At 39.7% G+C, this 27,949-nt stretch overlaps 1 protein-coding gene across 1 annotated transcript; it reads left to right on the forward strand.

Annotated features, from left to right (window-relative positions):
- The first annotated feature begins 209 nt into the window (after positions 1 to 209).
- Positions 210 to 27,949, forward strand: LOC489233 (UDP-glucuronosyltransferase 3A1-like). Its single transcript, XM_038535324.1, is given in 8 exon segments — positions 210 to 629; positions 2,999 to 3,097; positions 12,525 to 12,636; positions 14,726 to 15,257; positions 24,355 to 24,586; positions 26,095 to 26,217; positions 26,220 to 26,313; positions 27,402 to 27,949. Coding segments are annotated over 8 exon segments (1,563 nt in total). The 5' UTR covers positions 210 to 535; the 3' UTR covers positions 27,679 to 27,949.

Here is a 27,949-nt window from a genome sequence, read left to right on the forward strand (position 1 = left end):
TTGGATACTGGGATTGAGTCTCACATCACGTTCCCCACAGGGAAGCATCGTCTCCCTCTGTGTCTTCGCTTCTCTCTGTGTCTCTCATGAATAAATAAAGTCTTTTTAAAAAAGGAGGTGGGAAAATTTGGAAAAGGATCTCTAAAATGGAAATCAGTTTGAGTGACCTGGAGGTGGAACTATCTTGGAAAGCAACTTCCTAAGGTCTCTGCATTCCTGGTTTAGAGTATCATCTCTGTGGAGAGCGATTACAGGGACAGAGAGGGGTTAAGGAGAGCTCACTGACCCCTCCTTCCCACTACCTGAGGTTAGGGAGGGTGAGAACAGAAGAGCCTATGGAGCAAGCACCCGGGGAGGAGGAGCAAAGGGCGAGCAGAGACAAACGGAAGAGCAGACAGCGGGATCCACCTCTCACCTCCTCCCAATCTGTCCCCTCAGTGCATTTCCTTGGCTGCCAGCACAGAGTGTGTCCCCAGGGCACAGGCTCAGGGCACAGGGCACAGGACTGGGCTCCACAGCTGGTCCAGGAGCGAACATGGCCAGACAGTGGGCGCTGCTGCTAGCCTGCCTCCTCCTGTCTGGGTTCCTGCTCTCAGAGGCCGCCAAAATCCTGACTGTATCCTCACTGGGTGAGTGCTTGGTGGGAAAATCAGAGACAGCTGCATCCCGGGTTTTCAGACTGGATTGTGTCCCAGGCTGGCGGAGGTAGAGGTGGGCAGGCCTGTGTCGCAGAGAGAGGTCCCCACTGCTGGGCTGGGGAAGTCAGTTCTTGAGAAAACAGTGGTTTCCTTTCTTCTCTTTTAATCTGCCTTGTAGGGAATCCCTGGGTGGCTCAGCGGTTTAGTGCCTGCCCCTTTGGCCCAGGGCATGATCCTGGCACATTAGGCTCCCTGCATGGAGCCTGCTTCTCCCTCTGCCTGTGTCTCTGCCTCTCTCTCTCTCTCTGTCTGTCTCTCTCGTGAATAAATAAATAAAAACTTAAAAAAAAATCTGCCTTGTAGGTGCTTCCCATGGTGCATAGCTGGGGCCAGAATTTAGATCCAGGGCTGACCTGGAGACCTCGAGCCATCTACTCCAGGGTGAGGCTGGACATTCAGAGGCATACCCCAGACGTCTGGAGGTGTGCAGTAGATGCTGTAGGAAGTGGAAGGCGAGGTCAGTTTAGGCTCTTGGAGGCCAAGGATGGGGACTCTTGTGGGCAGCAGCCCAGACTGGGAATGTGTCATTCACAGGACACCTGCAGAACTGATGGGCACAGGAGGGGACCCCAGGACAGTCAAGTCCTTGGGAGCCCCTCTCTCTTTCGCCCTTGCTGCTCGAAGCTTTTGAAGGATAGTGAAGCAGCCAATTCTGCAGGAAGTCAGGTTTATTTCCTTTACTTTGGCCCCAAAGCAACAGAAGGGGAATCGGAACATTTGTCAGGATAAGGAGGCATCATAGGATGGAGCTTCCCCAGGAAAATGTGGCATCATCATGAAAGCATAGGGGTCTCCCCACGTCACGTTTAGATCCCCAAAAATCTGAGGAAAAAGCACAGAGTCTAATTGAGCATCTCTGTTTTATTTCCTGACAGTGACCCTGAGGGTCAGGGGAATAAGGGGCCTTTTGCAAGAGCCCACGAGACCTCCCTCATGGACACCCCGACTTTACTCACTGCTTCTTACCTCAAAGCTGTCCTCTTACCCAATTCTTTACAGTGTGGATTCCTAAAGATCAGTATTTAAAAAACCTTGTTTCCCATTAAAAAAAAAATTTTTTTTAAACGATAGAGGCAGCAGAAAAAGAGAGCTCCCTCACCTGTGGAAAGCCCGTGACCCGGGCCTTGCAGCAGGAGCAGGTGCGGTCGGAGGCCCCGCCTCTGTCCCAGAATGCACCGGGGCACCACGCCCCGCAGACATGGCGGCCTCCGCGGGCGGGCTCCTCCCCTCTCTCGGGGCCTTCGTCGGGTTCAACGTGAGCCCGAGCAGGCCCGCCGAGGCCGCAGGGGCTTGTTGCGGAATCCACGTTGCCCCGGGCAACACAAGCATAAATACACGAGACCGGACTAACCTCCACGGATACACGCGCGCCTGTAGTCCCGTGACCCCCCTGTGACCCGGCGTCACGGGCCGCACCTTCCCAACCACCCCGCTTCCCGGTTGGGCAGGTTCTCTTCCTTCCCTCCTGACCGGGCTCTCTCTGCTGCGGAGACTCAGGCTCAACAAAAATGCCCCGTGATGGCTCGAGATTTTAGACACTTCTTGCAATGATAGAACCTGTCCCTCCCTGCCCATCAAGCTTGTCTTCCCTTACAATTTTAGACCTTCCTACCTTGGGTGATATCCAGGTCATCATGCATGCAGGACCTTGCAGTTCTACCCCCAGGCACCCACTCTTACCCTGAATGCCTTCATTGGATGTTCAGCAATTTTCAGGCCCCACTGGAAACATCCTGCCTTATGTAATGGAATCTCAAGGATTTTTGGTTCTAAGTGGTAGGTTCACCTCCTTCTGCTTCCAATCCTATTTCATGGACTCCCACATTTCTTGTTCCCACTCTAACATCCATTAACAAAGAGAAGGATTCCATAAATAACTCTGACTGATTGTCCCCGAGGAACCCTTCCCAGTCCCATACACATCACTAGGTCTAATTTCCAGTACAGTTACTTCTTTAGGGCACAGAGCCTCTGTAAGTACTGGCTAAAATCAACAGGTACCTAGCACGAGGGACTCCTTAAGGCCTAAGCAGAGAAACTCATCACACACTGACATGGAGACCATGAGTCACAAAAGGAAATATTTGATGAATGATTGTCACAGGTCAAGATTTGGGCAGACTGGATATGGCTGTCCCAGTTGGGGCTTACCCAAAGTGTGACGGAGGGGCTGAAGAAACTCATCTTCCGTGGCTCACCATCAACACTTTGCCCCCTTACCTTGGAGATCCCTTCCCCTACATCAATTTCAGACCCTCTGTTCACATTTTTATAAAAATGAAATCTTGTATTGTTCCTAGGTGGAAGCCATTATCTACTGCTGGACCAGGTATCTCAGATTCTTCAAGATCATGGTCATGATGTTACTATGCTTCTTAATGAAGCCTTTTTAATCCAAGGTATGTTTTGTTTTTGTTTTTGAATCACTAAATTCTTCTATCCCAGAGAGACAATGTCTTCTGGATAGCACTACTTAGCACAAAACATTTCTGAATCTAGTTGTATTGGAAGTCGGAAAATCTGTGTGTTTGTGTGTGTTTATGTTATCTGCTGGATATCATTTTAGGCTTTGTAGACCTGGCCTCCACATTCCATGACTCCATGTTTTACCCCCTTTTCTAGGTGTTTAAGTCCTGTAATGCAGGCATGTAAGGTGGAGGGTTGAACCCTGTCTGGATTGCAGAGTATTAGCAACTCAGAATTCAGAAATCCAGCTAGAGGCAGTATTCTGTACAGTAGACACAAGAAGACACAGAATTATGTCTTGAGAAAATGCCTTTTATTAAAGACTTAAGAGCCAAAAAGTTTTTCATCTCTCCAGGGGGAAAACTGTCTAGTTCCCTTCTGTGTCTAAATTTTCCAAAAGGTTCATTTGCATAATACAGTGGTGTGTGCAATGGATAAATGGCTGTCGTTTCAGAAATAAAAATTCTTTTTTTTCTTTCTCTCCCCCCTCCCCCCAGCTCCACACTTCAAAACTCCCCTATTAGGTCAGCATCCTACTGATAAGAGGGAAAGGAAAATCCGAATCTGTCCTAGTGATTTTACCTTTGTTCTAGAAGGCGCTCCTTTCAGGGTTGTGGTATCCTTAGGTTAGCAAACCTTTTTCTCCTTTTCCCCACCGCCTCCCAGTACTGTCCACTCTTGATTAACCTGTTTCTTCGGTATGGAACCCTGACAGTCCTGCTCCTTCCCTAGGATCTGCCCCTGCATTGTAGCTTGCTTAACGGATTACATCCCCTTTTTCCAAAGGTCTACATTCTAGGGTGTGGGCCAAGTTCTTCTGTAAAGAGATGAACGTGATGCCAATAAAATGTAACAAGAACAAAGAAAAAAAAAGGCAAGCCTCCATTCATCATTAGTGATCATTTTGATAACTACTATCATGTGGTGTGGCTTTAATTGTATTGAACACAAGTATTCAGCCATTTTTATAGCTTCTGTTACATAAGAAGAGGTGCTCTTCCTGTTTCTAGGTTACTTTCTACTCCTATTATGAGACCTGAACTTTAAGGAAGCTTTACCAGGATGCCTTTTGGTCATGTCCTAGGATCAGAATCTATCAATGAGTTGATTGTATATTTTTGAGACATCATTGGCTGCCCATGACTTGTGCATAGTGATGTCAGAAGTTTTTGAGTCACTGAATCCAAAGAATTGTAGCTAAGGGCACCTTCCTGGTGGCGCAGCGGTTTAGCGCCACCTGCAGCCCAGGGTTTGATCCTGGGGACCCTGGATCGAATCCCACGTCAGGCTCCCTGCCTGCATGGAGCCTGCTTCTCCCTCTGCCTGTGCCTCTGCCCCTTTCTCTCTCTGTGTCTCTATGAGTAAATAAATAAAATCTTAAAAAAAAGAATTGTAGCTAATATGAAGTTCATCAATCTTGTAGCTCTTGTCTGTTGACAAACAAGGACATAGAAGCCCAGAGAACTTTAAAGTTTTGTTCAAGTTCACACAGCAGGTTAATAATTGAGTTGGGTGGATTTGAACTTTAAGCTCATGATTACTCATTCAGAATTGCTAAAGCATTAATTTTTTAAAAAAAAATCCAAAATTAATCATTTTTGATGAAAAAAGTCTGAGAAATTATGAAATTCTGGAGATGAACTTCAGACCCTGTTACTATTTAATCACCTCCTAGCTTGGGTTCTATATTTTTCATATCCTTTCTATACATATCCCTTTGTAACTGCCTTGATTGTTAGTCTGATTGTGTATTTGCCTTGACTGCCAACCATGGTAGTTGTAGTCCATGATCATTTCATTTTGGTGGTTCTCATGGATTGAGGAACTGCTGAAAGCTTTAGACCCTCTACCACTTTAATATACATACCCACACTCTAAAATAATTCAGGGGACTCATGGATTCCTCTCCATTTTATTCTTGGTTCCAAGTTTTAATAGTTCAGAGTTTCTTCCAATACTTATCATTCACTCAAAATTTCTGAGGTTTTGAAATGGATTGTTAATTTTTCCCTTTAGCAGAACTTGGTAGAGGTCTGCAAATAAGGAAACACGTGATTGGATTATTCTTGTTGACCTGATTCAATACTCAGTACTGAACCTTTTGAATCTGTATTAACTGCCTGCTTGGATAACCTAACTATAAGATTTTTATTTAGAACATTTATGAATAAATGACTTCAGGAAAACTGAATTAGCTATCATTTCTAATGCTAGCATGTAGGACGGTTCTGGTCAATAACTGAAATCACAAGTGAAAGATGCCGCCCTACAGAGGACTGAATTGTCTTCAGTTCTGACTCTTTTCCTTTTTCTAAGAAAACTTGCTGCACCTCTCTGTCTACCAGGTAGACATTCCCCAAGTGACAGATCTCTTTGTTTTGGGGGAACTGTGCAGTTACATCACTGATTCTCAGGGACTTGCTTACAAACACTCAAATGAAGTTCAACCTGGAGGGACATTGTCCTGACCAGACAATTCCACCCCTTGAAGCTATTTAGTTCTGCTTTCCTTGGGTGTGGAGGTAGGAGGGCAGATCAGCAGCTAATGTAAGACAGTCCTGTCTTGGAATTCAGGCTTTGATTGGATTCATGGGCTTCTCAATTTATTTCTCAAGTAGTTTGTCTCTTTATTGTTTGTAAAGTTTCTTGATCATTTCAAAGAACTGTCTCTGTTTTCATTGATTTCTGTTGGTTTTCTATTTCCAATTTTATTAATTTCCTCCCTAATCTTTTTTAATTCTACCTTATGTCTTAGGTCTAGTACACTTTCTTTCCCAGTGTCTTAAGGTTGCATAATAAGTTAATGATTTGATAACTTTCTTTTTTAATATAGGCATTGAAAACTGTACATTTCCTTCTAAGTCCTGCTTTGGGTACATCCCATAAAAGTTTTGGTATGTTGTGTACTCATTTTTATTTGTCTTTAAGTATTTTATGATTTGCCTTGTGATCTGTTTTTGATACATGGGTATTGTTTAAAAGGGTATTATTTAATTTCCATAATTTGTGAATTTTCTGGCTTTCCTTCTGTTGTGAATTTCTATCTTCCTCCTGACCCCTGGTGGGGTCAGATACCCTGTGGTAAGTATGTTTTAAACTATATTGAGACTTATTTGTGGCTGAGCATATGGTCTCTGCTGGAAAATATCCCATGTACCCTTGAGAGGAATGTGTGTGTCATTGTTGAGTAGAGTGTTCAGAAGATGTCTGTTATATCTAGTGTTCTATCTAGTGGATCAATATATGTAAGTCTTCTATTTCCTTACTGATCTTTCTGGATATTCTATCCATTATTGAGGAGTATTGAAATTTCCAATGATTATATAGAGCTGTCCATTTCGTTCTCTATTCTGCTAGCTTTTGCTTTAGATATTTTGATGGTTTCTCATTGGGTGCATATATCTTTATAATAGTTATACCTTGTTGTATTGAATCATTAATATACAAAGTTTTTCTTTGTCTCTTGCAATCTTATTTGATTTAAAGTCTGTTGTGTCTGATGTTTGCTCATCTGCTTCTGCTTTCTTTTGGTTATTATTTGCTTAGAATATCTTTTTCCATCATTTCCCTTTCTATCTATGTCATTGGATCTAAAGTGAGTCTCTTGTAGACAGTGTATATAGTTAGACCATGTTTTTCTTTGTGTTTGTGTGATTATTTTTGTATTTATTTTTAATGTATTTTATTATATTAAACTATTAATATATTGGGGTAATTGTAGATTTACAGAAAAGTTGCAAAGATATTACAGGAAGTTCCCATATACCTCAGACCTTCTTTCCCCCATTGTTAGTCCCATTTTATTTTTTAATTATTATTTTTTTATTGAAGTATAGTTGATACACAATGTTACATTAGTTTCAGGTTGTACCACATAGTGATTTGCCAACTGCATATATTATGCTGTGCTCACCACAAGTGTAGCTGCCATCTGTCACCATACAAGACAATTACATTTGGATCATGTCTTATTATCCATTGTGCCAATGTCTGTTTGTTTAATTGGGAAATTTAATCAATGTACATTTAGTGTAATGACTGATAAAGAAAGACGTGCATGTGTCCTTTTGCTATCTGTTTCTATATGCCTTGTAAGTTTCTTGTCCCTCACTTTCTTATCACTATTTTTCTTAAAGATTTTTTTTTTATTCATGAGACACAAAGGGGGGGGAGGGGCAGAGACACAGGCAGAGGGAGAAGCAGACTTCATGTAGGGACCCCAACGCTGGACCCGACCCTGGGTCCCCAGGATCACACCCCAGGCTGAAAGTGGCACTAAATCGCTGAGCCACCTGGGCTGCCCTGTATCACTATTTTTGTGTGTGTGTGTTTATTGATGCTTGTTGTGAAATGTTTAAATTATTTTTTCATTTATTTCTGTGTATATTCTATAGCTATTTTGTGTGTTTGTGTGTTACCATGGAGATTTAATTTAACATGCTAAATCTATGTTACTCACATTTTAATTTATACCAGTTTAAGTTTAATAACATTAAAAAATTCTCCACCTTTGTTCATTCCCATCCCTTTAGGTTGTTGACATCACAACATTATCTTTTTGTATAGATGTGCCCCCAAACAGAAACTTTCATCAATTTAAGTGCATAGTACATTAAATTATATAGAAAACTTGATTGGAGTTACAACGAAAGTTTTTTTTTTTTAAAGATTTTATTTATTCATGAGAGACACAGAGAGAGAGGGAGAGGCAGGGACAGAGGCAAAGGGAGAAGCAGGCTCCATGCAGGGAGCCCTATGTGGGACTTGATCCCAGGACTGCAGGATCACACCCTGAGTCAAAGGTAGACGCTCAACTACTGAGCCACCCAGGTATCCCACAAACAAAGTTTAAATAATACTTGCTTTTAAACTAATCATTGGTTTTCTTAAAATGTACTAGCTTCATAAACCATGTAGAAACCACAAGTGCAGTTAGGAAGCATTGCTATAATACTGGTTTTGTAATTTCCCGTGCATTTACTTCTATTAAAATTTTTATTTTTCTATGGACCCTTGAGATACTATTTTGTGTCCTTTCATTTTTCCCTGGATTGCTCCCTTGAGCATTTCTCTCAGTGTAGGTCCAGTGGTAACAACATACCTTAGATTTGTTTTTCCTGGAATGTCCTAATTCTGCTCTCACTTTTGAAATACAGTGTTGCTAGATACATAATTTTTTGTTGATCATTCTTTTCTTTTAGAATTTTGAATATGTTGGCCCATTGCCTTCTGGCCTGCAAAATTTCTGATTAGAAATTTAACTCTGGGAAACGAACAGGGGTAGTGGAATGGGAGGTGGGTAGGGGGATGGGGTGACTGGGTGATGGGCACTGAGGGGGACACTTGATGGGTTGAGCACTGGGTGTTATACTATATGTTGGGAAATTGAACTCCAATAAAAATATACTACAAAACAAAACCAACAAACAAAAAGAAATCTATTGATTATCGCACTGACAATCAGTTGTATGTGATGAGTCACTTTTTTCTTGCTGCTTTTAATATTCTCTCTTTATCTTTCTCAATTTTGATTATAATGTGATGCGTTGTGTTTGCGTTCATTTCCCTTAAGGGTTTTTGAGCTTCCTGGATGTTTAAATTCATATATTTCATTTATTTCAGCCCTTATTACTAAAGATATTCTCTCTTTTTCTGTTTCTTCTTTTGCGCATTCACAGTGCATATGTTGGTCCCTTCAGCTGTGTTCTTTTCTTTAGTCTTTTAACTTACTGTTCTTCACACTTGATTATTTCCATTGTTTTATCTTCAGGTTCACTAATTATTTCTTCTGCTTGCTCAAATTTGCCTTTGAATCCCTCTAGTGAAATCTTCATTTCATTTATTTTATTTTTCAGTTGTAGAATTTGTTTCAGGTTTCTTTTTAGATTTTATATCCTTTTATTGACATTTCTATTTTGCATACACATTTTCCTTGACCTTCTCCACATTTTCCTTTAATTCTCTGAGAATCTTTAAGGCAGTTATTTTAAAGTCATCATCTAGTATACCTGCCATCAGGCCTTTCTCAGGAACAGTTTCTGTTGATTCGTTATTTTCCTCTGAATAGGCTTCAGTTTTTTGTTTCTTGGTATGTCTTGGATTTTTGTTGCAAACTGAACATTTGAATATAACAATGTATTAAAACTGGAGGTGAGACTCACTTCTTTTCTCCAAGGTTTACAGATTATTGCTATTAATTTTGTCTAATTAATTAGTTAATTAATTTAGTGATTGTTTTAGGCTGCCTTTGTGATGAGGATTAACCTGAGATATAAATTTTGGTATTCTCAGATATTTCTGAGCCTTTTGCTGGACATGAATGGACACTTTAAAATTTTTTTCTGGTGTATGTAGTTGTATTCTGATGTCCTAGCCTTTCATGTTTCCCTCTCAAAAGAGGAAAATGAGAAAAATGTTGGGGAAAAGGAGACATCAGTCTCTTAAGACCCCTTGAAGTCCATTCAGCTGGTGGAGGGGGGATGGTTGCAATAATGCAGTATGATGTACAAGCATTGCTGCATAATTCTTTGTCTGCACCTCTGTGATCAGAAGCAGAAATCAGCAATCAGAGCACAGATATCTTATATTTGGAGAAGCAGGTCCTTTTTGCCTACTCTAGCTCCTGAAACCTGGGTGCGAGCTGCTTTATGAACCCATATTCAGCTGCCTACTGTGAGATGTGGCTAGGAGATGGGTAGTTGATAATGTGATCAGAGCTGAAATAATGGAAATTAATTAAAATTTTCTGCAGTTTACAGATAAACCCTCCATGAAAGTGGACTGCAAGGTTCCAAAATAGATATTTTATACAGAATCTGCCAGTGCAATTGTTATCTAGATGGGAAGACAGATTCCTGGTGCTCTGCTATCTTACCAGACTCTTTGCTATTACCTTTTGATAAATCTTTTCTTTTCAGAATTTTTATATATAATATATATATATGAAGAGACACTGCAGCAGACAGTTCATTGAAGTAAGAATTGGGCAGAACATATTACCAAATCTGCTTGCAAAGTATCTATTAGTACTTAGATATAGTCAGCAATTTCAATAATATTGGAAATGGAGGGCTTAGTATGAGTATTATAGTAATCCACTGCAAGATATCATTAGTTATTTGCTGGTTTAATAATAGTCTAAATTAGGCTATTAAATAGAGAACCAGTGAAAATGATTACTCTTTGCTTAATATGTTTTATATAATGGTTAAATCTTATTAAAATCCTTAAAGGCACTGTTTTAATATATATTGGGTTGTATTAACAATTTTAATATGTTGGACAGATCCAAATGGTCCCTTTTGTCAAGCTGACTGTAAATGCCAAAACTTATTTTTATTTTAATTAACTACTTGTTACGTAAAAGCAACCAAACCATATGGGTTTATAAAGCAGGTTTCAGCCACTAGGAGATAATGTAAAAAAATGGCTACTGTGACTATGGAATATTTAATCCCAGTAGTTAAGGCAAGGCATGCAAATATGTCCTCTCTCTAATATTTTTTACTCCTCAGGTACAAGAATTTCCTTGATAAATTTAGTATATTCTTCTCACATATCTGTTATTCTTGCTTCAGGATTGATTAAGACCATTATGGTTTGTCATTAGCTTATCTCACCTGATGTTAAAAGTATTTAGAAGCTGATCTAGAGGTACAAAAGCCAATATGTACCTTTCTTCTCTTATAAAGTTTTTAAAAAAGTAATCTTACATTCCACGTGTATGAAAACTGAGAACTCTGTTTCAATTTCTTTCCTGCTCTCCCACCCTGCCTTGTCCGTCTCTTTCCTCTTTCCTTTGGTGATTATTAGATGTATTTTCGGGAGGGTGTCCATTCTAACCTATTCATATTTATAAGTTTCTTCTTCAGAATGTCCCAATTAGTATCATCAAGGTGAGGTGCTTCCTCAGTGGTGATTTTGAGACACCTGAGATTGAGTTTGAATGAACCCCTTAATATATCTCCTTGAGAGTGTCATCAGTGTTTTTCCTTATTACTCTGTTAATCAGTGTTTTCTTTTAGCTACAGAAATATAATCAGCAGAAGTAACAGAGGCATTTTCTAGGGTTGTAGTGTACCTTCACTTTTACTTGTGTGAATCTCATCCTATGACATAGTGACTACCCTTCTTCAACCATTCTGTGGGCTTGTAAACTTGAATCAGTCTTGCCCAGAGTACTGTCTATAATGGGGGCAGTCCTGGAGACACACAACTATTGGTTACAGACTTCTACCTAGCCTAGTGTCAATTACAGCTCATGCTGGATCCAGAAACACAACCTAAGCTGATATGGAAGAGGGATTTGTGTGAGACACATGACCCAGGGCTACTGAAAGTCCAAACCCATACTTTTGTCTCAAAATGCCAATTATGAAAGCTTCTGAGTGGGGTGGATGAGGATTCCCCTACTTGGGTCTGGCTTGCTTGGCTTGAAACACTTGTTCACACAAAGGATGGCATGTTGAGGCTTTCTACTCTGTCTGCCAAGATATGTTACAGAAGGTTAAGGGTGAGATGAAGCTTGAAAGCGGTCATCACTCTAACTTCAGAAATGGTGTCAGACTTTATTACACATGAGTTATGGGGGAATTGCCAGAATGTGAAGTAGGACTGCAGAGGACTATGATTTTTTTTATTTTAGGCCTTGGTATTTTTTGACAGAATGAAAAACCTGTGCATATATCACTTCTAATTTTAAAAAATGATTTCTTTTTCTTAATGGGAAACAACTGGGAACTGGGATAAAATAAGATCTGTATTTAAATACAAAGTATACCATTCACTGTACATGAAATCTTGAAAGATTGATTATCTGGCACTTCTTTTGTCTTTGTTTTCTCATCTCTAAAATGGTAAATAGTTATACCTCTAAATGTAAACCTTAAATAGAAACTCCCAGTACTCTAATATGAATAAAATTGGGTTGCTTGAGTGGTTCAGTTGGTTAAGTGTCTGCCTTCAGCCCAGGTCATGATCCCAGGTTCTAAGATTGAGCCATGTATCAGGCTTCTTGCTCAGCAGGGAGCCTGCTGCTCCCTCTCCCTGTGCCCCCTGCTGGTTCTCTCTCTCTCTCTCTCTCACTGTCTCTATCTCAAATAGATAAATAAATAAAATCTTTATAAAAAATTAATAAAAGCTATTAACCCATTATATGTTCCTCAGTAAAGATTAGCAGGTTGCATGATTGAAGAAATGAGAAAGCTGAAAAACCATAGTAAACAAACATTCAAAAAGCAAACATTTGAATATACACAAATAATAATAAGCAAATTGTGACATTATCATGCCAATGTTAATTTGGCTTCTATGGTATGACTAAACATTTCCTTATTGGTATTTTTATTTTTATTTTTTTAGGAAGGAAAGAAACTTCATACAAAGTTATAAGTTGGCTTCCATCTGAAGATCGTAGAAAAAAACATAAACATAAATGAATTGATTTATTTTGGAAAGAAGCTTTGCATGGCAGGTAATTATTCTCTGAATGAAAGACTTGCCTTTTTAGTGATACAAATGAATGGCTGGATGCATGGATACTTGAAGTGAGTTTAAGAGAAATGATGTGTGGATGGATGAGTGGGTGGAAGAGGAGATCAATTACAGTGGCAGCGGATGGATGGAGAAGATGAGTTTTATACTCCCAATTGTTCAGTCTTGTACTGTTGCTATTCCACTGCAAGGATGTGTGTTGTTCTATATAGTGAGGGGACTGTTCTTTCTGAATATTTCAGACAACATTTCACCTAGATGTTTGGGTATATTTTCTACAACACAAGAGCGGGTTAGACAGCTTAATTTCCCATTGTTGGGAAGTGATGAGGCAAGTGAGACTCACGAAATTATACATATTTTTCCTCCCTTTTCCTCACATAAAATCAAGAATAGAAAGATGCTTATGAATATTGATTTTTTTAAATACCTTGAACCACTCTCTTTTAAGCTCACTTAACAAGCCAAGTATTTTGGTGTTACAAAATGAACGAGTAACATGAGAGATGTTATCATTACCTGGGATGTAGAAATTCTTCACCTTTCACATTAGAGGGAAAAGGCACAACTTCATTCCTTGCTGAGTTAATATAGTGGCCTATCATCTAGCCCCCTTCTTTCCTTAGAAATTCTACTTACTATAAGGTGGTTCTAAAATCTGGCTTTTTTCATAAAGCCTTTTTCCTTATCAAACTAGAAGACCAAATTCTCTCATCATATAAGAGATCTGATCTAAAGTTCTCATTTGAAACTTGTCTATTTCATCTTGTGTTGTTACTCACATATTTTTAAATTATGTGTCTCGTTTCTTCTCCCTCACTTGATTATTTTAAACACCAGTTCTACCCACATTTTAAATATGGTATAATATGCTAAGCACAGTGCTTTCCTGTATTTTTTCAATTGATTGACTTAATTTCCAATATGACTAATGCTCTACTATTGAAGAAAATGTACTTCATATCTTGAATTTGTCAACAATATTAATCAAACATTCTTATGTAAAATATTTTAAATTAGAATAGAGAATAATTTCAGCTAATCACCTGTTGTCACATGAAGTTGATTTTAAACCTCAGGCAGACATCTGCATATTGCTAATGAGCTCTCACCTGTGGGCCTTCCTTAAATAGGCTGACATGGTGGAATGTTGCACAGGTTACAGGTCTTCTGAGCCTAGATTCTCTTAATCCTTCATTCAAGTAGGAGGCTCATGGATCTCTAAAGCACCTGACTTGTAACCTCTCATCAAGGATATTCTCAACCTTTGCCCATGTGCTATATAAAAAGGATCATTTTCCTTGTAGGTACTGATGTGAAACATTGAAGAATAGTTCCTGGAATAGTGTCATAGACAAGACTCTTAATAGATATTGGTAAAATTTTAGAATTAATTTTTGTGAATACTTCACCAGCATGAAGTTGAAAAACAGTAATTAGCTTCAAATAGGCCTTTATTTTTGTATTAAATGTTAGTCTTTTCAGGTAGGAAGATGTAAATCTCCTGTTCAGTTTAGAAGGTGGATTCTAATATTACCTTTGGAAAGTTCCTTGTGTGAGGCAGTCTGTCAAATTCAGGATATACTCAATTTCAAATAAAAGGGATATACCTGAATGTTGATCCCATGAAGTTACTTCCACAGTTTGATTAGGAAACAGGACAGTCACTCATAAAGGATCAGTGTACAAATGAAAGTTAAACAGGGCATCACAGAATGTAACAACTAGACATGGAACTCTGAGATCTGCTAGTGTCAGAGATGTATTCAATGTAGAATGACCTCAAAAAAAAAAAAAAAAGACAAACTAGAAGGACCCAAATTAGCTTTGCTAGTGGGTGCATATGGATTGGCCAGAGAAAGGGAAGTGGAGAAAGAGAGAACATTTTAGGAAGCAGAAACAACTGGAGTAGAGTGATGAGAGCAAACTATTCATTGGACATCAGGTGGGCTGATGTCATATTATGGTCTTACTTACCTGGGTTTTTTTCTCTGAACCAAGCTTCTCTTAAGTATTGTAAAATTAACACTTCCAATAAATATTTGTCACTACTATTTTTGTTTTTACAGAGAAACATTTGACAACATTGTAAAGTTAATGGAAGAACTGGGGATTCGATGCAGTGGTTTGCTAAGAAAAGGAGATACCGTGGATTCCTTAAAAAATGAGAATTTTGACTTGGTATTTGTTGAAGCATTTGACTTCTGTTCTTTCCTGGTTGCTGAGAAGCTTGGGAAGCCATTTGTGTCTATTCTTCCCACCCAGTTTGGCAGTGTGGACATTGGACTACCAATCCCTGTGTCTTATATTCCAGTGTTCGATTCCCAGCTAACTGACCATATGGATCTCTGGAGCCGACTGAGGAATTTTCTAATGTTCTTTGATTTCTTCATGAAGCAATGGCAAATCCAATCTACGTTTGACAAGACTATCAAGGAATATTTCCCAGAAGGCTCTAGGCCAGTTTTGTCTCATCTTCTAAAGAAAGCAGAGCTGTGGTTTGTTAACTCTGACTTTGCCCTTGAATTTGCTCGGCCCCTGCTCCCCAACACTGTGTATGTTGGAAGCTTAATGGTCAGACCTGTTAAACCAGTGCCACAAGTAAGTAAAACTGTAGCTCTCGGCTGATGATATGGACACCATGCAGAGCTCTTCAGTGCAGAATTGGTGACTCCTCTGCCAGAGGGAACTGGGAGTGATGTAGCATGAGACAGGCAAACAATGAGGATATACATTTTTATTTTTCTAGTCTAATTTTTGCATTTGATTCTCTTTTAAATTTTATGTTTTTAATTTTATTTTAAATCTTGCTAAAAAGACTTAATATGAAATCTACATCCTTATGAAATTTTTAATAGTACAAAACATAATTATTGACTTAGGTACCATTTTGTGCCTCAGATCTCTAGATCTTACACATCTCACTTATCTGTAACTGTTCCTCCATGGAATAGTAGCTACCCTTTACCCTCATTACCACCCTTCCACCCCCCCCAACCCTCGGCACAAACCTTGGAAACCAAAGTTCACTTTAGATTCTATGAATTTGACTATTTTAGATGCTTCATATAAGTTAATTCATGCAGTATTTACCTTTCTGGCTTATGTCACTTAGCAGAATGTCCTCAATATTCATCCATGTTTTCCCATATTGCAAAATCTCCTTCTTTTTAATGTATCCCATTATATATATATATATGTGTGTGTGTGTGTGTGTGTGTGTATATATATACACAATATATTTTTTTAACCATTCATCTTTTGAATGGATATTTTCGTGGTTACCACATCAAAGATATTGTGAATAGTGCTTCAATAAATATGGGAATGCAGATATCTCTTGGAGATCCTGATTTCCATTCTCTTGGATACAGAAAGAGAAATCAGATTGCTCCATCATATGGTGGTTTTATTTTTAATTTCAGGGGGAATTTCCATATTGTTTTCCGTAGTGGCTTCACCATTTTTCATTCTGAACAACAGTATGTAAGGGTTGCTCTTTTTCCATATTCTCAACATATGTCTTATGGTTTTTAATAATAACCATACCAATAGATGTGAATTGATATCTGATTGTAGAATTGATTTGCATTTCCCTGTTGACTAGTATCGGTAAGCCTTTTTTCATATATCTGTTTGCCATTTGCATGTTGTCTTTTGATAAATGTTTATTGCAGTCCTTGGCCTAATTTTTTAATGGGTGTATAAGATTTTTTTTTCTACTGAGTTGTAGTCTTTCCTATGATCTTGGAGATTAATATCTTATCAGAAATACAGTTTGCAAATATTTTCTATTTTGTAGGTTGTCTGTTGGTCTGTCGTTTCTTTTGCTATGCAGGAGCTTTTTAGTTTAATGTAGTCCCAACTGGTTTTGTTATTGTTGTTGCTTATTTTGGTGTTTGTTCATTTTGAGTTTGATATTTCATTTTCTTGTGCATTGTGCTATATCACTGATATCATTGCCAAGACCAATGCCATGGAACTTTCCCCTATATTTGTTTCTAAGAGCTTTATAGTTTCAGGTCTTATGTTTAAATCTTTAATCCATTTAGAGTTGAGTTTTTTGTATGCTGTATGGTGAGGGTAGACTTTTATTCTTTTACATGTGGATTTTCACATGATGAGGATAGGGATTCTGGTTGGTGAGACAGTGTTTTCACAGCTATCTGCTGGCTTTGGTGAGACTGATTACACATTTGCCTGTGGTGCAGTCTGTCTTTAGTTTTTCTTTTAAATTTTTTTATGTTTCTGTTAGGAAAAGAGACCATGTAGCTTCTTATTCTAATGTCATGCTCTGTTTTTTTTTTTCAATTTTTTTCCTTTTTCAAATTTAAATTCAACCAGCTGACATATAGTACCTCATTGGTTTCAGACGTGGTTTTCATTAATTCATCAGTTGTATATAACGCCCAGTGATCATCATATCATGTGCCCTCCTTAATGCCCATCACTCAGTGATCCAACCCCCCTACCCCACAGCAACCATCAGTTTTTTCCTGTAGTTAAGAGTCTCTCATGGTTTTTCTCCCTCTCTGATGACTTCCCATTCCGGTTTTACTCCCATACCCTATGATTCTCTACACTGTTTCTTATATTACACATAGAAGTGAAACCATATAAGTCTTTCTCTGATTGACTTTTTTCACTCAACAAATACCCTCCAATCCCATCCACATTGATGTAAATGGTAGGTATTCATCCTTTTTGATATCTGAGTAATATTCCATTGTGTGTGTGTGTGTGTACACACACACACACACACAGCACATCTTTCTCCATTCATCTGTCGATTCGACATATGGACATCTTGGCTTATTCTGTAGTTTGGATATTGTACACATTGCTGTATGAACATTGGGGTGTAGGTTCCCCTTGGGATCACTACATTTGAATCTTTGGGGTAAATACCCTGTAGTGCAATTGCTGAGTCATAAGGTAGTTCTATTTGTAAATTCTTGACGAACCTCCATACCAATTTCCAGAGTGGCTGCACCACTTGCATTCCTACCAACATGGTAAGAGGATTCCCCTTTCTCTGCCTTCTTGCCAACATTTGTTGTTTCCTGACTTATTAATTTTAGCCATTCTGACTGGTGTAAGATGGTATCTCATTGTGGTTTTGATTTGTATTTCCCTGATGCCAAATATTGTGGAGCATTTCATGTGTCTGTTGGCCATTTGTATATCTTCTTTGGAGACATGTCTGTTCATGTCTTCTGCCCATTTCTTGACTGGATTGTTTGTTTTTTGGTTGTTGAATGTGATAAGTTCTTATAGACCTTGAGTATTAGACCTTTATCTGATATATCATTTGCAAATATATTATCCCATTCTGTGGGTTGCTGTTTAGTTTTTGTCAAATGTTTCTTTTGCTGTACAGAAGCTTTTTATCTTGATGAAGTCCCAGTAGTCCATTTTTGCCTTTGTTTCCCTTGCCTTTGGAGATGTGTCTAGCAAGAAGTTGCTGTGGCTGAGGTCACAGAGGTGGCTGCCTGTGTCCTCCTCTAGGATTTTGGTGGATTTCTTTTTTTTTTTTAACAATAAATTTATTTTTTATTGGTGTTCAATTTGCCAACATACAGAATAACACCCAGTGCTCATCCTGTCAAGTGCCCCCCTCAGTGCCCGTCACCCATTCACCCCCACCCCCCGCCCTCCTCCCCTTCCACCACCCCTAGTTCATTTCCCAGAGTTAGGAGTCTTCATGTTCTGTCTCCCTTTCTGATATTTCCTACCCATTTCTTCTCCCTTCCCTTCTATTCCTTTTCACTATTATTTATATTCCCCAAATGAATGAGACCATATAATGTTTGTCCTTCTCTGATTGACTTATTTCACTCAGCATAATACCCTCCAGTTCCATCCACGTTGAAGCAAATGGTATTTGTCGTTTCTAATGGCTGAGGAATATTCCATTGTATACATAACCACATCTTCTTTATCCACTCATCTTTCGATGGACACCGAGGCTCCTTCCACAGTTTGGCTATTGTGGACATTGCTACTATAAACATCGGGGTGCAGGTGTCCCGGCGTTTCATTGCATCTGTATCTTTGGGGTAAATTCCCAACAGTGCAATTGCTGATTTTGGTGGATTTCTGTTTCACATTTAGGTTTTTCAATCATTTTGAGTTTATCTTAGTGTATGGTGTAAGAAAATGGTCCAATTTCATTCTTCTACATGTGGCTGTCCAATTTTCCCAACATTATTTGTTGAAGAGACCATTTTTTCCCATTATATATTATTTCTTGCTTTGTCAAGGATTAGTTGACCAAAGAGTTGAGGGTCCATTTCTGGGTTCTCTATTCTGTTCCATTGATCTATGTATCTGTTTTTGTGCCAGTACCATGCCATCTTGTTGATCACAGGTTTGTGCTACAGCTTGAAGTCCAGCATTGTGATGCCCCAGCATCGCAATTTTTTTTCAACATTCCTCTGCTTATGCCAGGTCTTTTCTGGTTCCATGCAAATTTTAGAATTATTTGTTCCAACTCTGAAAATGCCCATGATATTTTTTTTGAAGATTTTATTCATTTATTCATGAGAGACACAGAGAGAGAGGCAGAGACACAGGCAGAGGGAAAAGCAGGCTTCATGCAAGGAGCCTGATGTGGGACTTGATCCCAGGACTACAGGGTTACACCCTGAGCCAAAGACAGATGCTCAACCACTGAGCCATCCAGGCACCCCTGCCCATGGTATTTTGATAGGGAGTGCATTGAATGTATAGATTGCTTTGTGTAGCATAGACTTTTTTTTTTTAAGATTTTATTTATTCATGAGAGACACACAGAGAGAGAGGCAGAGACATAGGCAGAGGGAGAAGCAGGCTCCATGCAGGGACCTCAATGTGGGACTTGATCCCGGGACTCCAGGATCATGCCCTGAAGCTCCAGGATCATGCTCCAGGAGCATGAGCTGAAGGCAGATGCTTAACCACTGAGCCACCCAGGTGTCTCTAGCATAGACGTTTTAACAATATTTATTCTTCTAACCTGTGAGCATGGAATGTTTTTCCATCTCTTTGTGTCTTCCTTAATTTCTTTCATGAGTGTTCTGTAGTTTTCTGGATACAGATCCTTTACCTCTTTGGTTAGGTTTATTCCTAGGTATCTTACAGTTTTTGGTGCAATTGTAAATGAAGTGAACTCCTTAATTTCTCTTTCTTCAGTCTCATTGTTAGTGTATAAATGTGCAACAGACTTCTGTGCATTGATTTTGTATCCTGCCGCATTGCTGAATTGCTGTATGAGTGCTAGCAATTTTGGGGTGGAGTCTTTTGGGTTCTCCATATACAGTATCATGTTATTTAGTAAGAGTGGGAATTTGGCTACTTCTGTGCCAATTTGAATGCCATTTGTTTCTTTTTGTTGTCTGATTGCTGAGGCTAGGAGTTCTAGTACTATGTTGAACCACAGTGGTGAGAGTGAGTGGGTATCCCTGTCAGGTTGCTGACCTTAGGGGAAAAGCTCTTAGATTTTCCCTATTGAGAATGATATTTACTGTGGGCTTTTTGTAGATGGCTTTTATGATATTGAAGTATGTTCCCTCTATTTGTACACTGTGGAGAGTTTTATCAAGGAAAGGTGTTGTATTTTGTCAAATGCTTTCTCTGCATCTATTGAGAGGATCATGTGGTTCTTGTCCTTTCTTTTTATTAATGTGATGTATCACATTGATTGATTTACAGATGTTGAACCACCCTTGCATCCCAGGAGTAAATCCCGCTTGGTCATGGTGAATAATCTCTTTAATGTATTCTTGGATCCTATTGGTTAATATCATGGTGAGAATTTTGGCATCCATGTTCATCAGGGATATTGGTCTGTAATTCTCCTTTTTGATGGATTTTTTTTTTGTCTGGTTTTGGGATCAAAGTAAAGCTGCCCTAATAAAAGGAATTTGGAAGTTTTGTGTGTGCCAAACTCTGTAGACTCCTGCAGTTCGTGCCCACATGGATTCTCCTGGGGAGAGGGATGACCCTCCCCATTACTGTCTTTTAGAGGGTCCCTGAACTGAGAGCTGTCACCTGGTCATGCACACACAGCTCTGCTCCTCCCAGAGGAAGCTGGAGGGTCCCCAAGTTCCTGTCCTTTCAGGATCCCCACATGGACAACAGTCACCTCGTTGGGCTGTGGTTCAGGGATCAAATTGAGATCCCCCTTGTTGGCTTTCTGACTGTAAGCAGTTTCTTTGTTCCAATGCTTAGGAATTTTACTGACTCAGGCATCCTCATTCTTTCTGTGATTCTGGGGATCCTGAGACCACACTATTCCAGCAAGCACTTTTCAGGCAGGGATGTCTCTTAATGGAGCAGTTTTATAAGGGTTTCAGTTTTGCACTCTGGAGCTATATCACTTTCCTGTAGTTGGATTATGGAGGCTACTTCCCCTGTCATTTATCTTCCGATATATCACTTTGGATTCACTTCTCCACACCTACTACCTTGCAGAAAGTTGTTATTTTTCTACTTGTAGGGTTCCAGCCATTCTTTTCTTACATCTCAGGTTGAATTCATGGGTGTCAGAATGATTTGATAGTTATCTAGCTAAATTCACCAGATGAAATGAGGTCCTCTACTCTTCCACCATCTTGCCCCTTCTGCTCTTTTCAAATTTTAGTAATAGATTTACATCAATCTTATAATTATCAAAAGACAGTAAAACTGATTTTAAGTGGTCCCCGTGGATGGTAGATCTTATGGTGTAGTGCAGGATAGAATCAAATAGTGGCCGATTGAACAATGGAGGAAAGGTTGTGAGCTGGGGACAATGAAACAATGCAGAGGAAGATTTGACAGAAGTGTAAACTCGGGAGTTGAAAGACATGTACACTGGACACTACAAATTTGCTGAAAGAAATTCGGAAGACCAGAATAAAGATAAAGACATCTCTAGACCATGGATGGTGATACTTACTCTTGTAAAGAGAGCAACACTATTCAAAGTGATCTACATATTTAATCTAATTCTTATCAACAGATCAACAGTTCAAAGGCCTCTTCTTTTTATAGACATTAAAAAGCCAATTTTCAAGTTGATATGGAAATGTAAGAGACCTTGAATAACCAAAACAATTTGAAAAGGAACACAGTTGGATGACTCATACATCTGTGACCAATTCATTTTTGTTAAAGGTGCCAAAACTATTCAATGAAGGAAAGAGTAGTCTCTTCAGAAAATGCTACTGATCCCACTGGATAGTCGCATGAATGAGAATGTATTTTGAGCCTTCCTCACACCACATACCAAAATTTACTCAAAATGGAGCGATGGCCTAAATAAAGAGCTAAAAGCCATAAAATTCTCAGAAGAAAAGAAAGGGATAAATCTGCATGGACTTGTATTTGGTAATGAATTTGTAGATGTGACACCAAAAGCATGAATAGCAAAGGAAAAAAATAGGTAAATTGAATTTCATCAATTTGGATGGATTAAAACCTGCTGCTCTGTATCAAAGGACATTATATAGAAAATAAAAGGACAACCTATCAGGTACAAGCCAAGTATATATCTTCACCACCACCTTTTAGCCTCATACTGGAGGTCCTAAGTAAAGTAATAAGACAAAAATAGGAATGACAAGTATATAGATTAGGAAGGATCAAGAAAATTGTTTTTGTTCACAGACATGATGGTCCAGTTCAAAAATCTAAAAAAAGCTCAAGGTATGATCCCGGAGTCCCAGGATTGAGTCCCATGTCAGTCTCCCTGCATGGAGCCTGCTTCTCCCTCTGCCTGTGTCTCTGCCCCTCTCTCTCTGTATCTTCTCATGAATAAATAAATCTTTAAAAAAAATAAAACCACTCTTTTTTATATATCAGAAATTCATGGGAGAATGTGAAATTAAAAACACTGTAACATTTACATTAGCACCATATAAAATGTGATCTTGAGAAAAAATCTAACAAAATATGTACAGGATTCATATGTAGAACTAGTACAAAACTCTATTGAAGGAAATCAAGGGACTAAAGTGGAGAGAAAGTCCATGTTCATAGATAGGAAGAGTCAATATTGCCAAGTATCTAGTTCTCTGCAAATTGATCAATACATTTAATGCAATCACAAATTCTAACCAACTTATTTTGTGGATAATAATGAATTGATACTGGGGCACCTGGGTGGCTCAGTGGTTGATTATCTGACTTTGCCTCAGGTCATGATCCTGGGGTCCTGGGATCAAGTCTTGCCTCAGGCTCCCCCTGCTTCTCCCTCTGCCTATGTCTCTGCCTCTTTCTCTGCATCTCTCATGAGCAAATAAAATCTTTAAAAAAAAGATTATGAATTGATACTAAAATTTGCATGGAAAGCCAACATCCTGAAGAGCCAACACAATATTGAAGATGAAGAACCAAGTTGGAAGGCTGACACTGTCAACTTCATGACTTACTATAAAGCTATAATAATTAAAACTGTATGATACTGGCAGAAGATTAAGAAAATAGCCAATGTAACAGAATAGAGAATTCAAAAATAGACCCACAGACATTAGTGAGCTGATCTTACACAAAGAAGTAAGGACAACTGTATAGAGAAAACACATACTTTGAAAAAACTGTGATGGAAAATAGATATCTCAACACACACAAAATTGGACTCAGAACATAAACTTTTCACAAAAATTAACTCAAAACAGACCACAAACCTAAATATAAAATGCAAATGCAATTGTACAAGTTTTTAGAATATGATATCAGGGAAAATCTAGGTGAGCTAGGGTTTGGTGAAAACTTTTTAAATGCAAAACCTAAGTTATGTTATATGAAAGAAGGGGTTGATAAGTGTGCTAAGTTGAAATTAAAATTTCTGTTCCAAGCAGGCACTGTCAAGAGAATAAGAAGAGGAGCCACAGAACAAGAGCAAGTATATGGAAAAGACATATCTATTAAAATGGTTATTCAAATATGCAAATAAGCACTTTATACACGCAAATATACACAATACGCAAGAACTCTTAGAATTTAACAGTAAGAAAACCAGGAATTTAAAAATGGGCTAAAACTTTCCTAGACCCCTCAACAAAGAAGACAGATGGCTTTAGGCTTATATGAGAGAGTCACCTGATAGAGACCCTTTCCCAGCATCTACTTCAACTTCTAGAAACCCTACTGCCCTGTACTGGGCCAGGACAGCAACTGGCACTCTCCCAGGCACTAGCATCCTAGCATTTAGGAATGGCATCGGGACACTCCTAAATGACAATATATATGCCCCCACACCTAGAATGAGGATGAGGATGACTTTGGTACTGGGGCCATGTTTTCAATGAAGAAAAATTCCCAACACGTGGACTTCCCTCTTTATAAAACATTGTTATACATGCAAGTCCTGGATCTAGATGTTGGTGCCACAGTATGCTTTGAGTCCTTTATGGGCAACGTAGGCTATTGTGGTAGTGACTAGATCACTAAAGCTCTCTTCACGTTCATTTGAGATTATTGAGTGTTTTTGTATGGTAGGATGTGTCCTGAGGTTTCAGAAAAATGGCCTCAAGGCTGCCAGACACAATGGATATGAACACAGTGCAGAGAGCAGTGAGCCGTCTCAGGGGCTATGAGAGCCAGTTCAAGACAGTGAGCTTAGGCTCACTGGAGAGGAGGATATATTTTGTAAATAGCTGACTTTGATTCTAAGGCTGTCTGGGCTTTCATGAACAACTTTGTTCACCTCGTTTCCTTTCTTACCTCTCTCCAGGAATTTGAGAATTTCATTGCCAAGTTTGGAGACTCTGGTTTTGTCCTTGTGGCCATGGGCTCCATGGTGAATCTCTCTCAATCCCAGAAAGTCCTCAGGGAGATGAATGGTGCCTTTGCTCATCTGTCTCAAGGGGTGATATGGAAGTACAATCCTTCTCACTGGCCCAAAGATGTCAAATTGGCAGCAAATGTGAAGATTGTGGACTGGCTTCCCCAGAATGACCTCCTGGGTAAGGAGTGCCTGGATCTTTTTTCTCTTTCCATTTAGGTATTTGTAGGCTTCCACTGGGCAACCTCACCAGCAGGAGAAAGGGCAGGTGGTAGATAAAAGTAATCTTTATGGGACAGGAATAGAGCAGCAAACTGGAGTTCTTGGGAAATGAGACTATACTTCCCAAGTGGCTAAAACTAGCATGTTTTCTTCTTCCTAATCTATTGCAGTCCTGATACCTATAGCCAGAAGTGATATTGTCATGAGGTTGCTTTGATCTTACCTATTTTGACACAGACCAAGGTTGTCCAGACACAATTGAAGACAGTTTGTGGACTCTTAGAACACATACTGGGGGTCTTGTTGCCACTGTCATTCCTGGCCTCTTGAGTGTCTCTTAGGCCATGTGCCATTATAGACACACACACACTCCCACACATATTAGAGCATTCTATGCTACCTAAGATGTAAGCAAGCTTTCACGGAATTGATGTTGATGGTGTCTGAAGGGTGTGCCAAGATATCTGAGTGTCAACCTGAGTAACTTGTCAGCTGGTTATTTACTCCATCAAATTCTCTGGTAACGGAGAGCTCCTTATATTCCAATAGGTTATTTTTGTCCTGTGCCACTTATTAGAGCCCCATCTTTGCCAAAGCCGTGGACTATATCAGATATACATCTCCAAATAATGCCTCACAAACATATTGGGAAGTTATGATAGAAGGTTCTGCACATTTATTTACAAGGCATGGGGTAGTAAAAAGGATTCTGATTTTCAAAGAAACACAAATAGATTCTGATGCACATCACTACTGAGAAGCAGTATTTGAGATGAACTCTTCATTATCAGTGCTTGTTTAAATTTTCTCTAAATAAGAGTGAGGTGAGCATGCAGGAACTGGAAATACTAAGATGGGTGGTCCATCATTGCCTAGTTTAGAGGATTTCTTATGAAATTGAGGAGAAAGTACATACAGTGTGAGTCTGATGAATGCCACATGAGATGTGATGTTAGTAAAAGTGTTAAGGCTTCAGATAAGAGGAAAGTGAAAGGGCAGTAAAGGAGTGAGCATGAGAGCTAGAGGCCAAGAGAAAGAAGCAGAGTTGGAGATAGAAAATCAGAGAAGATAGAGTGTGACACTGGGAGAGACTAGGAGAAGGAAAGAGAGAAACAGGGTGGAGAGAATAATATGGATGGATGTAGGATGTATGCATGGATGGATTGAATGGATGGATAGATGGATGGATTTTACGAAGAATATGTTTTGCTTAGCTCTTCTCTGAAGCTTTCCCTGGATTTTCCCCCTTAAATGGATTGATGTAGAGGAATCTCTGTATAGAAACAAATCCAGAATTTTATATCTTGGAAAATGTACCATTGAGTGTGTCCTAAGCTAAATCAGTAAATTCAGTTATGCAACATACTTTGATATCCCTTTGTAGTTTTTTTTTTTCCCTTGGAACTTTATCTGGTGTCCTGAAAGTTTTACCCTAAAAATTTCTGTTCTGTTCCTGATTTGCAACAGCTCACCCACACATCCATCTTTTCGTTACCCATTGTGGGATGAATAGCATAATGGAGGCTATCCAACATGGTGTGTCCATGGTCGGGATTCCTGTCTTTGAAGAACAGGCTGAAAACCTTATTCGAGTGAAGCCAAAAAGTTTGGTGTCTCTATACAGCTACAGCAGATCAAGGCAGAGACATTTGCTCTGAAGATGAAGTAAGTCATAGAAGACAAGAGGTATGGAGCTCTTGTGGCCACTTGGGTTTGTGGTCACTTAGGCTGAATGAAGACATCAAACACAACAGCACGGTGTGGCACTTTTTTTTTTTTTTTGCAATAAAAGCTGAAGCTTCCAAACTTCCATAGAATAATATGTGTGTGATGCTAATAGCTGACCTGTTTCTCCTGAGGGCAAGACTGGGCAATGTAGGTTAGATGTTAGGTTCAAGAACAGTTTCTACTTTAAGGGTTTTGAGGACTCTGACCTTACACAGGGTCTGTGAGAGGTCTTATATTTTGGGGCTGCTGATAGTAGAATTATACTAGGGAGGTCACCATCCTATCCTCCATGCCACATGGCACACTGTCTCTGCCTGAGGCCCTTTATCAGTGATGCTACCTACGACATCTTTCTCTTCCCTTCACAGGGCTGGATCCTCATGACATGGACTCATCTCCAATGTCCTCTCCTCAGAGAGGCAAGAGGTCTTTGTGTGACAGTCCTAGATGCACTGTTTACCCAGCCCCTTCAATCATAACTCATTTTCTCTTCTTCACACTTCTCAGGATCAGTAACCACCCCATTTCATTCTGTTTGAATTTATTGTGTGTCCCTTCTACTAGCTAGTAGAGAGTAAGCTCCCCTGGATGGCCAGGTGTGTCTCTTGTTTCCCCTGTGTTCTCAGTTAAAGGGTCCATGTTCTCTTAAGTAAATTCTAATATAGGTCAAGAATGTGGTAACCACGATGGACTGAGTATCTTATCAGGGTCTCGAGGACATTTACCCTGAATCGGATGTATGTCATCGCATATATCCTTGTATACTTTTCCTTTATTGTAGCATAAGTGTCCTTGGGTAGAGACTTGTCCTTACAGCTTAGTCATCTTTGTATAGTTTAGCATTTTAGCACTAGGCTTGGATCTTTGCATGGTGAGACCGGTTAGAACTTCGACTGTGACAAGATCAGGCCAACCACTTTTCCTTCAAATTCAGTCTTTTGTGCATATGGATGAAATGTGTGTGTGGTGTGTGTGTGTGTTGATACAAGGTCTCTAAGACTTCTGAGTTCACATGAGTAACACCCCAACGCTGTCTCTGCCAACAGGTACAAGTCAGCAGCCGTGGCTGCCAGCATCATCAGGCGCTCTCACCCCCTGACCCCTGCCCAGAGGCTGGTGGGCTGGATCGACCACATCCTCCAGACAGGGGGTGCAGCACACCTCAAGCCCTATGCCTTGCAGCAGCCATGGCATGAGCAGTACCTGCTGGACGTCATCTTATTCCTGCTGGTGGTCACCCTGGGTACCCTGTGGCTCTGTGGGAAGCTGCTGGGCATGGTGGCCAGGTGGTTGTGTGGGGCCAGGAAGCAGAAGAAGGCCTGATGGAGGTTCAGCCTTGACAGGTGTTTGGGGAGCCACTGGTTGCAGATGGCTTTCCCCAGCACAGGACACCCCTGGTGTCTTCTTTGTATTAGTACTGAGGGTAGCTTGCAAATATTGTTTCACTATTTTCTCCTTGTGTTTAAAAATTCTTGTGAAGGGAAGCCCAGGTGGCTCAGCAATTTAGCGCTGCCTTCAGCCCAGGGCCTGATCCTGGAGACCCGGGATCGAGTCCCACATCGGGCTCCCTGCATGGAGCCTGCTTCTCCCTCTG

The sequence above is a fragment of the Canis lupus genome, chromosome 4 (genome assembly GCF_011100685.1).
Source record: "Canis lupus familiaris isolate Mischka breed German Shepherd chromosome 4, alternate assembly UU_Cfam_GSD_1.0, whole genome shotgun sequence".
Taxonomy (NCBI): Eukaryota; Metazoa; Chordata; class Mammalia; order Carnivora; family Canidae; genus Canis; species Canis lupus.